Source organism: Antrostomus carolinensis, unplaced genomic scaffold, assembly GCF_000700745.2.
Source record: "Antrostomus carolinensis isolate BGI_N321 unplaced genomic scaffold, ASM70074v2 scaffold3, whole genome shotgun sequence".
Taxonomy (NCBI): domain Eukaryota; kingdom Metazoa; phylum Chordata; class Aves; order Caprimulgiformes; family Caprimulgidae; genus Antrostomus; species Antrostomus carolinensis.
This window is the reverse complement of record NW_010302892.1, coordinates 31,637-45,825: the sequence shown is the minus strand read 5'-3', so window position 1 is coordinate 45,825 and position 14,189 is coordinate 31,637. Positions and strand designations below refer to the sequence as shown.

The following is a 14,189-nucleotide window of genomic DNA, read 5'->3' as shown; positions in this document are numbered from 1 at the left end:
CCCTACGAGACGAAGGAGAAGGCGCCGCCTCCGGCGGAGCTGCGCAGCGCGGAGTTCGTGCGGTACTACCGCGCCCTGGAGGCCGGGCCGCCCAGGGCCGAGCTCCTCACCCGCTTGGCCCGCGACTTCGGGGTGGCCCCTGGCCGGGTGGCGGTTCAGCGCCAAGGTGCTGCAGGCCCGTGAGCAGCAGAGGGAGCTGGGGGCTCTGCTGCAGGCCGAGGACCGGCTCCGCTACTACCTGAACCCCCAGTACCGGGGTCTGTTCCAGCACCTGGGCCGCCTCGAGGGTGGGCTGCGCTTCCTGGTGGAGCTGAGGGGCGACCTGGTGGAGGGGCTGGCGACCAAGGCGGTGGATGGGCCTCATGTTAAGGTGAGGGCTGGGCTGGGTGGCTCTGAAAGGGAGTCGGGGAAGGGGGCAAAGGGGATGTGGTTTGGGGCTTCCTACTCATGGTGCTACTCGCAGAGCTTCCACATTGGGCTGAAGAACGTCCCATGAACCTGATTCACAGTTGGGGTCTCCATGGTGTGACATGAGCGAAGCCCCTTCCCCCGGGCTGTGGGATCCGGCCTTGCTGACGTGGCTGAGGTGTGAAGCAATGGGCTTTCCAAAGTGAAGTGGCAGTGGGAGGCTGGGCTGGGACGGCTGCCAGGAGGGCAGAGGTGGAAGTGCCACACTGACATAATGCAGTAAGACATAATGCAGCTGATGTTGAGGCTGCTGAGCTGTGTTAGGAACTCACTGCAGGATTGCCATGTAGTGGCATGGTCCCCGAGTGCTGTGTAGGGCCAAAAGTGACATAGCAGCTGTGTCATGCTAGTGATGAAGAATATCAACAAGAGAGAGGAGTTGTCATGACTTTGCTCAGTAATGTTGAGGAAATAAGTGAAGTGGAATATCCCCAGTGGTCACAATGTGCAGCAAGGTGGAGGAAGGAATGATGTAGCAGATGACGGTGACGAGGGTTTACAGGATTTCTGGGAAGCCAATGAAGAAAGACAGCAAGTTGGTCAGGTGCACTGACCATAACTTGTTTGTTGATGTTGAAAAACAAATTGAGTTTGAGAAAGAAGGGATGGTTTTGATGTCATTGCTGTCAGTTAACCACAGTCATCACATAACTGAAGCAGCAACAGCCTTGATAAGATTTCACATCCAATTGGATCATCTTGAGTAAAAAGCAGACTGAGTTTGCAAAATGCAGGATAGAAATGTGTAAAACAGCTGAATGTACATGCGTCAAATAATGCAATATGTTCAGAAACATACTAAACCCATTTGAAAGGGGGAAAATATTGTCTGCAAAACTAAAGCTCCAATAAAAGGGCTGTCATAAGCATTCTGTTATGTCTTCTCACAATATTTTTTGAAATGTTTGGGTTCATCGTATGACTAGGCTTAGCTCTGCATGTCTGTTCTTGTAGTCTTTTTTTGTGCTTATTGGTAGGTTTTATTTTTCAAATGTGATATAGTCTAAAAATGAGAGTTGGTGATAAGTAGCACATAAGCCAGGAAAGATTAAGCTAGAACTGGTTTGCATTGGCGGGGTTTCGTGGGGTTTTTTTTGTGACTGTATTGAGTGTAAGAATTTATCCTGGATACTGTTTCTTTTCAGTTTGGAGTTTCATTTAGGTTGCTGTCATCTCTTTTCCACAGCAACCAAGACCTAGAACTATGTGTTATTCCAGTGTTCTTGCTAGCCTGTCTGGGAAAGGTGTTATGTCTTGCTTCTGAAATAAGTACCTTGATTGGCCTTTAAAATCTCTTTGCTTCTATTGCAAGTGAGTGTCAGAATAACTACGTGCACCCAAGGGAGCACCCAACCTGCAGGAAGTCTTGACAGTCTCTGGGATGGAGCTGATTACTATCTGGTGCAAGTGGTTTGCAAGGAAGTGTAGGGGCATGTGTATTTCATTTCATACCTTGAGCTGGAGGTGTGAGATACTGTATTACCTGTTCTGAGGCTAAATGTCAAGAAGAGAGAAAACTAAATGGCAGAATATTCAGGCTATAGATTTGGCAGAGGGAGAGTTTGTTAGAGACTTCTTTTTCTTTTTAATAAAGAATTTGACTCTTGAGAACTGTTCTTGTGGTACAACATTTATTTTTGGGATCTTGTAGCAGTCAGTTTCAGAGTGGTTCTTTGCTGGTTTCCCTAACTAGCAGGAAAGAGATGAAAAGAGATATAGAAAAGCTCTGGAACTTGGGATGGATGTTAAGACATCAGGATTCATTATTACATGTGCTGAATTCTTGTCTGCCTGAGCTTATTTTAAGACAAGAAGATGCAAATTACCTGATGATTGTTTCTCTGTTGGTTTCACTGCTCCTGAATCACTAACAAAATAGATGATGCACTGCAAACTGCTGCACTGCAAACTTCTGTTACTCCCAAGTATACACATCTTCATAATGCCCTCAGTTGTCTTTCATAAATCACCTCTTAAGCTGAATTGATGTTTAATGAAGAAATGCAAATGCTTAACTCTTAATTTTATGTACTGTGGGACATGTGCCTAACTGCACTTCACTCCAAAATGTGTCTCATTATTAGACTTGTGAAAGATTCTGAGCACTGAAGTCACTGAACTATTTTAGCAGTGTCTATTAAATCAGAAGTCACAGTGCCCTGGCTGTCAGGATCCAGCATAAGGCAAATAGGTTGAAAAAGCTGATTTACAAGAAATTGAGAAGAATGGTGACTACCTAACTGGAAGAATTCCATAGATCTTGAACATAAACTCTGAACAATGCATTGGAAATACTTAAAATGAGAGGTTGTGCAAAGAGAAGGAACATGCTGCAAATAAGGTTTAGTTTATATTTAAGGTAGTTATTAGAAGGCAGAATTGTCACCTAGACTAAGGCAGAATAATTACAGGTATCCTCAGTGCCAAGTTGTTGTGACATAGTAAGTGTTGTTCTGTGGTTGTGTAGAAGATGATGAATACTCTTGAGACAAGTTTCATGATAGTCAGATGGCAAAAATTTAGTGGTAAACTGTATTTTTGAAGCTATACAGCCTTTTTTTCCAAAGCGTCCACCAAAGATACATACAGAACATACAGTGAGGAGAAATTTTTCTTCATAATCTGTCCTTGAGGTGGGTTTTCTTTTATATTAAGTGTATGAATCAATTATTACTGCCATAAGCCTTATGGATAACGTTAAGGTGAGCATTTAAAAACCCCAGTACTGGCACATAATACATTGTTTAAAAAGTTAAATTACAGTGAAGCTGGGCCTCATTATTTTTCATCCTCTTGATTGAATTTTTTCTCTCTCTTATGTTCTTTTCATGTGTTTGGTTCCTTCCTTCACCGAAGGACACAAATGTTTTCAAGTGTCTTTATAAACAAGTTGATTTTCTGATGAGCCCTTGGAATGCACAGAGTAAAATTTGCTGAAAACCCATTTCTTGAGTGTAGTTCTTCCTCGTACTGTTCAGAACCTTCTCACCTGCAGTACTTCTTTTTCTGTGCCAGCATTTTCCTCTTGAGATATTTTATATTTTGCTTGCTTACTCAGTTTCAGCATTTGAAATATGTACTCTGGTGAAAAATTCACCACATTATTATTTCAGGTAGCAAATCATTCAACTATTGCTTTTAAATTATTCTTCATCTTCCTGTGTGATTTAGAAAAAGTCAGTGGTGGGTTCAGGTTGCTGGCAAAAGATAATGAAAAAGATAGTGGTTTTGTCAAATTGATTTATAAATAAACCTGCTTCCATAATTAAGCAGTAGTTGGAGTGTATCTGTAATCTTGTTCTTGCCTTGTTCTACTAGAAAAAAAGAAGTACCATAATTGTTTTAAGTATTTTTCCCCTCATAGCAGCCACTCCTAAACACAGCAAGGACCTAAAGTTGGACTTTTCTTTGAATTATTTTGTTTTCTTAAAGCTTTCTGACAGATGTGGACAGTGACCTTTGTTTAATCAGGGAAAACAGTTTTAAATTTTACTAGAGGAATTAGAAATGGTAGTACAAGCTTTAAGGGAGAATATTTTGTGTGTAGGCTGTACATGGCTTTTTGGGGATGGGAAATACTTGTGGTGATAGATGTCTTACCTGCACACATCTGCAGAAGGATATGTTTATTTCACCCAGTTGTACTGCCTTGAAAGAGCTGTGGTCTCATTGATGAGGATTCATCAATGGATTAGAATATCCATTCACTCAGGTGAAACAGGGGCTCTGTGGAGAATCTAACTATAGAAACAGATCTTTAAAGATCAAAGAAGCCCTTACTAGAGAAACAGCTGGCAGTTAAATGTTTTTCTGTGAAAAAATTGTTTGGTATTTACCTATCAAAAGGCCTGGATTGCCATTTCATTATTGTAGATTTGATTTAAATTCTAACAAACATAAATGCAAATGTGCAACCAGAATTTTATAACTTCTGTGTATCTGCACTGACAAGGAAATATGGAAATAAAATTAAATGGATCCTCTTGATGCTGGAGGAAAATTACAGAATGCATTATATGGCCTAATGGGATTTAGGGTTTGCCTAAACCATCTGAAATATTTCTTAGACAGTCCTTAGTTTTTACTTTGCATTTTGAAAGACCTATTAAAATAAGGATTACCCACTGCTGTGTTGTAGATATGAAATATTTTTCTATTTCCTTAGAACATAACAACACAGAAGCTGCTTGGGTGTTAGATCCTGATTGATGAAGCATTTCTATTTTGTGTTTCTTCAATAGATTACAGCAAAATAACATGGATAGGTGGTTAAGTCACTTGAAAGTGCTTGGGCACACTTGTTGTGTAAATGAGCAAAAATGAGGAGGAAAAAAGGGAAACTTTTATTTTTAAGAATAAGACATCAAACAACATAAAATACAAGAGCCAGGGAAGTTTTCAGCACTACCATTACCACTTTAGTAATTACTATTAGCAAGAAAAAAGCAGAAGAAACAGTCCCATTTTATTTGTGTTGCACTACTGAATCCAAATTTGCTGATGGGTACATTTCTCGGTATCTCACCAAGGACATTCCATATCTATATTTTGAATCTAATTTAGAAATGAACCAAAACCACCTTTAAACACATGGCAGTATCAGAGTAAGTCTATAAGTCAGTATGCCCAGATGAAGCATATTAAGTTTAAAAACTGAAAACATTCCAAAGCCATGGGAAAACTCAAGTCTTGTGAGGCTGGCAGAGTGCTTCTCTTGTAGCCCTGTCAGATATCAGCCAGCAACTAACAATAACTGAGCCATCTGTTTGACACGCATGGAGGGTGAGATGCTGCTGTTTCATATTGTGTTTATCTGTAAATATCTGCTTATGAATTTTCATTATAAAGGGTATTTTAATTTTTAGTAGTTTGAGAGGGAAATTGAAATAGTTCCCCTCATCAGAGGCAGGTTTTTGTTAATAAAAAAAATTAATTTAAGTTTCTCATAAGAGTTTTCCCATTTGTTGCCCAATAAATACAGACCTGATTGAAGATTAAAAAGCCTGTGATTTACTGTGTTGAAGCAAGAACATGGAATGAAAAAAAAAAATCACAATTTCTTATACTTGGCTAATAGAAGCTGAAGTAGAGCTGGTAATTTTAAATACTAATCTGTGTACATCTTGCTGCTCAAATTTAAAATTGGGATGCTGAATAATAAGTGTTTACCTTTTTTTCTTTTTAATGAAATATTGGAGGTGTAATTTTATGACTAGAATGGCCTCTGAAATGAAAATAATTATGACTAAATTTACAAAATAAGAGAAGGTAACTTGTCATTGTTGGAGTCACGCCTTTCAGAAACGTAGCGTATACTGTGAGAGTAAACGCAGCTCACAATGTTGCTCTGATGACTTGAACATTTTTGGGCAGTATAAAGTGTTTTATGTCTTTCTGCACTAAGTTTCGTGAGTACTCACAGTTGCAGTTGGACTGGATGATGGTTGTAGATCCCTTCCAGCTGGAACTGCGCCAGTTCTTTGGTCTGCCTGCTGCCCTGTTGTTTTATAAAGCACTATTGTTTACAACTGACAGATTATTTGAATTGAGTTGTAATTCCCCAAGAAACAGTATTCCTTTCTTCCAAAATCATTACTGAGAGCACATCTGCTTCACTTACTTCTTTGGTTACCAGTGCTTTGCTTTTACACAGCTGTATCGTGGACCTAAAGTAGCTCCAGAATGTGTTCTGCATCTTGAACAAGTACCTTCAGTTCAGCTGGGCATTGTTATGTCTCATCATATGGAGCACATTTGCTAAACCTGTAGGTGCTTCAGAGAAGCAAAACGCATGATTCCTATGTTTTCCACTTTTACCAGTTTCTCTGCAGTACAACTGGCTTTCTCCCCAGTCACTCGTTGCCATCTGAGCCATGTTACTGCTGTGCAGTGTATTCAGAATAACGACTGCCAGGAGTGCAGCCATCAGCAGTTTTCCCTCCTAGCTGCTAGACTGCAGCTCGAAATGCTGGTCTAAAAAGCAGATGGATGACAACAGAGCCATAGGAACCTGTTAGTTTGACCCCAGATCTGACAACTCCAGCTCATTTTTCTGGTTTACAATGTGCCCTTACGCACAATCCTGAAATAACTGGAGACTTTCACCATACCAAGGGATGTTTGACCAAAATGATTTATAGTTATTTTCTAAAAACTTCAGAGCTGTGCTGAGACAAGGATTCACATGGAAAGTACCTTAAAGCTGCAAGAGAACAAACAATCAGAATATATTTGTTTTGGACACTTATACCTCTACAGTTCAAGAGGAAAAAGATACTGAGGGGAAAAAACAAGGCGACAAATCTGTGTGTGAGAGATTACCTGAACTAAAATTCACCTTGTTGGGGTTGCAGACCAGTACCCGCTCAGTTGTACTGCCCAGGGGTTGCAATTCCTCATGACTTACCTGTGGCAGGCAGAGCCCTTCTTTTCATAGATGCTGTTACACAGCCAATTCTGGGCTCTTTTCAGTACAGCTTGTTTTACCTTCTGCTTTCTCTTTAATCCACTAGCCCAGAAGCATCAGCAAAAATAGTTTTGCCAGCATAGATTACAGCTACTTGAAATGTAGTTGAGTGATGTATTGTCAGAGTCTGTCAAGTGTTGAGGTGCTCTGAGCCAACAGTAATTAATGCCTTTTTCACAGTAGTGTCATATTATAGAAATAGTCTGCTCTTTTGAGGCAGTAAAGTTTTAACATACATGTCCAATAAGCCCCCAAATCATCAGTTTTGCTATAAATGTGCAGTAGATCCATTTATTAGGCGGGGGAAGGTGTACTGTGTATGTCCTGCTTATTAACTACCCTGATTGATAAGTTTTGATATTGCTAATCTGGTCCTTTTTAATATCATCTATTATGTTACTTCCTCCCCCTCCCTCAGCTGCTATTTTGTAGAATAGTGTTATCTTGAGACAGAGAACATTTTAATCAAAGCATCAGTGAAAAACTGAAGACTGTCCATTCCTGGGGTGGATTTCATTTTATGTGATCCTTCATTTCTTCAGTGCTACTTGTTGCAAATAGCAGCATATGTGTATTTTTTTCAGAGGTTTCTTTTTCTGCTGGTGCTGTGTATTATGTGGCTTCCATTGTTTTCCAGTAGAGATTGTATACTTTATAACTGTACCTAAGGTGAATTTTAAAATTTTTTTAAAATTATTATTTTGGTTTCATATTAACTTCACAGCCTCTTTTTCTTTACTAGAATGTGCAGGCTTTGTGCAGTCTCGTGGTACGAGTGCAGGTAGAAGTACAATTTGGTAGAAGACTTTCAGCGCAGTTTATTATTTAACTGAAAGAGCTCTACTGAGAAAGACCAACAAACAACTAATTTACAAAGCTTGGGAGAGCTGACCTCATAGAAGAGTTCATGGATGCTCACTGTATCTGGAACAAAGCAGTTGACATTGTCACTGTTTGAAGCTTATAGCAATTAATGTTTCAATAAATAAGCTCTTCTTACATATTTGAGGATGCTACTGCAAAAAATATAGAAAGATAGCATAAAATTTTAATCCATGACAGAATTGTTCTATGCAGATGAATTGCTTTTTTCTTCTAGGTTGTTGGTGGAGTAGCCATTCTGCATAAACAAAGAGAGGTGCCAAAGAAAAGCTTATTTATTTCCCTAACACAACTGAGTAAGTGAAGAAGGAGTAGGTAGGAAAGAGAAACTAAAGGAAAACTTGACTGTACATTTCAGGCATAGCAAAGAGCCAGGCTTTGTTGTGAATTTACCTTGCAAACACCATGACTGTGGTTGTTATCATCAACTTTGGGAATTTTTATGGGAGGAGTTAATTTAATTGTAACTTTGGGTGGATTGGTATAGATTGAAATATTTGATGACAGTTGGCTGCAAGCATAGTCAGGGTCTGAAGTTGAATTAAAGAATAAAACTGTCCTTTTTTTTCAGTCTCAGAGTACTTGTAGCAGTTACTTTGGCCAACAGGAATCTTCTTTGATGTGTGTCTCTTGAAAAGTGCCTCTGCAACTTTCATCTTTGTTAAGTTACAATAGGAAGTGTTTTTGCTTTTTTTGTGAAAGTCTTGAGACTACATCTCAGCTTTGCAAATATGTTTAAGTAGTAAGTGTTTTCTGAATAGATTTTTTTTTTCTGTTATTTTAGCAAGCTAAAGTACATTGGAGCATAATTTTTGTCTATTTTATGTACAGCAGTGGCTATTTAATAAAAGTCTGGATAGAAGGTGAAGAGTTTTTGGTTTTAAATAAATGGTTATTAAATTAGTTTCAGGTAAGCCTATGGTTCTGATCAGGCTGTTGGTAAGGTGGAGCTGGTATCACACTGTGTCCTGTGTACAAAGCAAATATAAGAAAGAAAAATAAGCTCTAGAATCACTTTAAGGAATATTCATGCTATGCTGAATTCAAGAATACTTTCTAAGCTCTTAAGAATTTTAGAGAGGAAAAACTTAATACAGGCAGCAGGAAATTAGTAGGGAATATAAAAATCATTATTACATTGAATATTTCTGAAAGTATTTGTTATTATAGTTGGCTTTAATTCTGTATCATACACCTCCAAATCTGTTGTGATTTTTGAGTTGTGCAGTTTTATGATGCTGCTTTTGCTTTTCTTGCTCAAAATTTTTCATAACTTAGAGAAGAAAAATTCTGTGAAGCCTATGGTTTTATCTGCATCCTGTTCAAAGATACTGATTTTCTAATGTATCATCCTGAGTGGGCATGTGTGGCTGCTGTGCCAAGTTATACAATCTATGCTGAAGTCCAAACTGAAGCATTTTTGTAGTTTACTGATCCCTAAATGTGCCTGTATGTGTGCCAGTCATTGCCAGTGGATATGGTACGTGCCTTGGAGATCTGTCAAAAGTAGAAAGTTCCATGTGTTAATCATGGTGCAGAATGTGCAGGAGTAAATAGCTATTCTTTATCTTTCTTATAAAGAGCAATGGAAAAAAAATGTTTAATAAAGGAGAGCTGACTAATGAAATATGGTAAGGAACTGGAAAATTTTAATTTGGTGAGCTGCTTTCTTATATTAATAAGCTAGTACTAATAGTCTTCCCAAGGCATGTACTGCTGAATACTTAGAAGAGATTCAGATGTAGAAAATTACAGTGAAATTCAAGTCCTTATTTTCATCAAACTTCCCATGATTATTTCCACTGTATTTAAATCTGAGCACCTTGCAACTGTGACCTTACTGTCAAGGCTGCTCAAATACTTCTATTTATTGTCTGCTTTTTATCTACATTGTTTTGTATTATCTTCATTGTTTTAGTCCTATGTGAGGAAAGCTGAACTATTATGTAATTAATCTCAAACAGATGCATTAGTCTCCTTGAACTTCCCAGAGCTGTAGTTTGAAATAATCAAGGTTATCATTACCCACATTCTTGTGTTCTACCTAGCTCATTTAGCAAATAAGTTCATCTTTCTTCTGTTTGCAGGAAATGAATGGAGTTCTGAGGAATATGCTTTCAGAGTGGTTCTCTACAGGATTCCTAAACTTGGAACGAGTCACTTGGCAATCACCTTGTGAAGTGCTCCAGAAAATTAGTGAGTAAGTACTAAAAATTGCTGACACTTGTTGATGAAAAGATGCTGAAATGCTTGTGACTGCACAGATCCACTATTTTCAAGATGCTACTTATCAATACTGAACCATAGGCAAAATATAATTAAAGAAGAGTTGCATTTAAGACACTAAAGTGCATAGTTCAAAACCAGAATTAACTAAATGGTTAAGGGAATCACTTGTCCCATGATTTGATCCTTTAGCTCCACACTGCACTTTCAGACTGCTCCCTTTTCTTCCAGCCTACTGAACCATAGGCAAAATATAATTAAAGAAAAGTTGCATTTAAGACACTCAAGTGCATAGTTCAGAACCAGAATTAACTAAATGGTAATGGGAATCACTTGTCCCATGATGTGATCGTGTATTTCCCGCACTGCACTTGCAGACTGCTCCCTTTTCTTCCAGCATTCTCAGTTAGTCGTCCCACATTCCCAGTGGTGCTGCTGCTACTTTTCATACAAACCAGATCCTTGCAGCCCTGTCTTCTTGCACTCCCCTTCCTCCCACAGGTGCTGCTCCTGCCTCCATCACCACTGCCACCTTCTTCTCTCCTTAGTGTACACCTGCAGCGTTGGTGGAGAATCAATATTTAAGTCTGATGCAGCATGGGGTGCCCAGCACTCAAGAACATGTTGTACTTGTACTGTAGTGAGGCTTCCCTTCCTGGCTGGAGCTGGTGAGGTGCACAGAATCACTTTAAATGATATGTGAGGAGAGCACCTTGGTTTTTATAATCATTCCTTAAAATCTACAACATGTATTTCTTAATTTCTATTAAAATTTCAAAGTTTTAGTGGTGAAGTTCAAGATGACTGAATCAGTGTTTTGTTGTGTGGCATTTTGTTATATAAAAAACTTGAAGAAAGGAAAATGAATCTCTAAAGATTGGGCTGTGGGAGTGCTGACAGACTACTTTGTAGCTTGGGAAAACTAACTCCTTAGAGGTGTGTTCAGACTCATTCAGTGACTTGGTCATCTCAATTGAATATTCTATACTGAACAGAAAGCGAAAATGAAATCTCAGATATGTAATAAGCAAAAGAAAACCAGAGGGAGTGGGTATGCAACACACCTTTACAATCTGCTTTGTCATAGTTTGATGAATTTTACTTTTCTCACTTAAAGCCTGATTCTCCTTTTTTGATCAGAGAGTTTTTTTTACTGACATCAGTGGGGAGAAGTGCTGAGCTTGTGGGGGTGGCAGCTGACCTCTATTTTTAAATGACAAAAATATATATAATTTTACTTTTTCTTTTTATTTTCTCATTGAGTTCTGAAGCTGTGCATCCTGTTAGAAACTGGGTTGATATGAAGCGTCGAGTTGGGTCATATAGAAGATGCTACTTTTTTTCTCACTGTGCAATTCCAGGAGAACCACTGATCGTCTTGCATGTTGCACTAACCAGTGATATCTCCAGCAGCATCCAGGTACAGTCACTGATGCATTTACTACACAGCAAAGTACTCAAACTGCAATGTACTTATTTTAAAATCTGTAATTCTTTATAATTTGGGAATATTTGGCTTTGTTTCATTATTTTAAGAGATGAGAGAATTGGTACTTACACAGAATAACCCTGTAACTTTTATCTCCTGTATTATATAAGTTGAAATTTTGAGGTTTTGCTCAAGTGCAAGAAGAATAAGAAAAGATAAGAAATATATAAGAAAAGATAGCAAATGAGATTAAAACTTCAAAGCAGTTGTGATTACTTCTGAAAATTTTAAACCACATTGCAATTATTTCCTGCACTTGCTAATGGATAAGCAGCTCTTCTTCTTTCTACTTTTTGATTAGATTTTTGTTGTTTCTCACAGAGGGTAATGAATAAAACAGTAGGGAAAAACATTAACACATTTGAAAGTTAAAAAGAAAGGTCCTCTTCCCCCATAATGATGATAATAACTACTAACGTTTTTTTTAATTCTTATTTTCCCAGGCCATAGTGAAAGAAGTGCCACCTTTAGAAACAGAAGATACAGACAAAATTACAACAGCAATTTTCTACTCAATCAGTTTGACTCAGCAGGGACTGCAAGGTGTGGAACTTGGGACTTACCTCATCAAACGGGTTGTGAAAGAGCTGCAGGTAGGTGTGGCAGTCTGTGCTTAAGATGATGTTTAAACTATGTGCTCCCCTTATCTTGCTGTTTTAGTTTCCATTTTCATAGAATCATAGAATGGTTTGGGTTGGAAGGGACCTTAAAGCTCATCCAGTTCCAACCCCCCTGCCATCAGCAGGGACACCTTCCACTAGACCAGGTTGCTCAAAGCCTCATCCAGCCTGGCCTTCAGCACTTCCAGGGAGGAGCAGCCACAGCTTCTCTGGCCAACCTGGGACACTGTCTCACCACCCTCACACCAAAGAATTTCTTCCTCACATCTCATCTAAACCTCCCCTCTTTCAGTTTAAAGCCATTACCCCTTGTTCTATCAATAACTATCCTTATAAAAAGTCCCTCTCCAGCTTTCTTGTAGGCCCTCTTCAGGTACTGGGAGGCCGCTAGAAGGACTCCCCGGAGCCTTCTCTTCTCCAGGCTGAACAGCCCCAACTCTCTCAGCCTGTCCTCACAGCAGAGCTGCTCCATTTTGTATCATTGCTCAAGGCAAGGAGTTGCTAGGTCTTCCCCTATCCTTGTAGCTTCTTACCACATCAGCCTTTGAAAATGTATAGAGAGTTGGAAGAACATTTTCTGCTGTTGGTTAATGTCTGCCAGATGTAGATACAGTTACACACTTGACATATACTGTATGAATTATTTGTGTATGCCTAATCACGTCCATAGGTTGCCTAAAAGTCACATTAGTACATTTCTGTTTGCAGGTAGCTTTAATGTAGCTGTATTTTGCAGTGTATGTTATATGATACACTGCTGTCTCTCAGTTGAGTGTGTGGGGCATTGTTAATGCATGCTAACAGGCTCCCTTCCAGGCCCCTGATCAACATTTTCTCTCTTCAGTGTACCTAACTATTCCTTTTTTTAAAATTTTATGGCTGTTCCAGTAACACAAATAATTCCTGTGCATTAATTAATCATTATCTTAATGTTATAATGAATTGCCACTGGTTATTTTTGTGGTTTTCGTGCTTGCATTGAATATGTCTATGAAAATAAAGGGAGGGAAGGGGTGGAGAGAGATTTCTTTGCCCAGGCATTTCTTGCAGTATAGTAAAGATGATGTCTTGAACATCTGAAAGTCACAGCAATCAGTTACTTTATCCAGGTCAGTTCCATGAATGTATATAATATTATTGCATCCTATGGGATTATTCTTAATAGCTTTAGGACTTGTTCTTGTGGAATCTTCCTCCAAGCAACTGGAGAAAGGAATAATTCATTAATTTATATACAGTGTGGTGTGAAAGAGACTGTCTCCTTTCCATGTTGAGTACACTACTTAATAGTCTTGACTGCTTAAATTATTAACAAAGATACCACTTAAAAGTAATGAACACTACTTGTGTTTATATTCATTGTTCCAACATCTGGATTAGTAATGATGTTTGGAAAATTATGTTTTAGAACTTCAGTTCTACTTAGAAAAATAACTTAAATTGGTTACACCAAATTTCTACTACTACAAAAGGATTGATTAGTCAGCTACTGAATCATAGCTGAGTGCCCTGACATTTTTATTTTACTTTTAATGGATATTTTGGCTGAATGTTGTTGTTTTTTGCTTTTGGAATGGCTTTTAGATTAATTGTCTAAAGTGCAGTAGTCCAGGTATAATTAGGCTGTGCCATCTGTCTCATCTTAACTGAGGGGAAATTGGAATAAATTAATGCAGTTACCTGCTTTCACATCTGAAAAATAATTTCTAGTTAATTGAGTTGCTCTCATAAAATAACCCTATTGACAACGTATTTGTCCATCACTAAATTGCTTACAACACTAGGAAAGTTATGAGTGAGTTATAAAGGAAACTAGACATACCATACTCAGATAACCTAAGTGCAAGCTCTAAAACTTAATGTGTCCAACAGAAGAATGTGTTTCTTATTTATACTTATGATGAAGTTTCCACATTTCAGTGCTGTAAAATCTAGCTCTTCAGTGTTCATGAAATACATGATGAATAGGAAACACTTTGGCTGAGATGCCTTTAAATACATTCTAATCATAAAATTATTGCCTCAAGCTTAAATAACT

The 14,189-nt window shown here is 38.5% G+C and overlaps 1 protein-coding gene across 1 annotated transcript in view; it reads left to right on the top strand.

Annotated features, from left to right (window-relative positions):
- Nucleotides 1-3: 3 nt before the first annotated feature.
- Nucleotides 4-14,189, top strand: part of MLYCD (malonyl-CoA decarboxylase) — a gene marked incomplete at its 5' end in the record, with an annotated part of 22,245 nt that continues 8,059 nt past the window's right edge. The window contains 5 exon segments of the mRNA XM_010163895.2: nucleotides 4-158; nucleotides 160-370; nucleotides 9,904-10,016; nucleotides 11,306-11,462; nucleotides 11,975-12,124. Coding sequence (XP_010162197.1) covers nucleotides 4-158; nucleotides 160-370; nucleotides 9,904-10,016; nucleotides 11,306-11,462; nucleotides 11,975-12,124 — 786 coding nt within the window.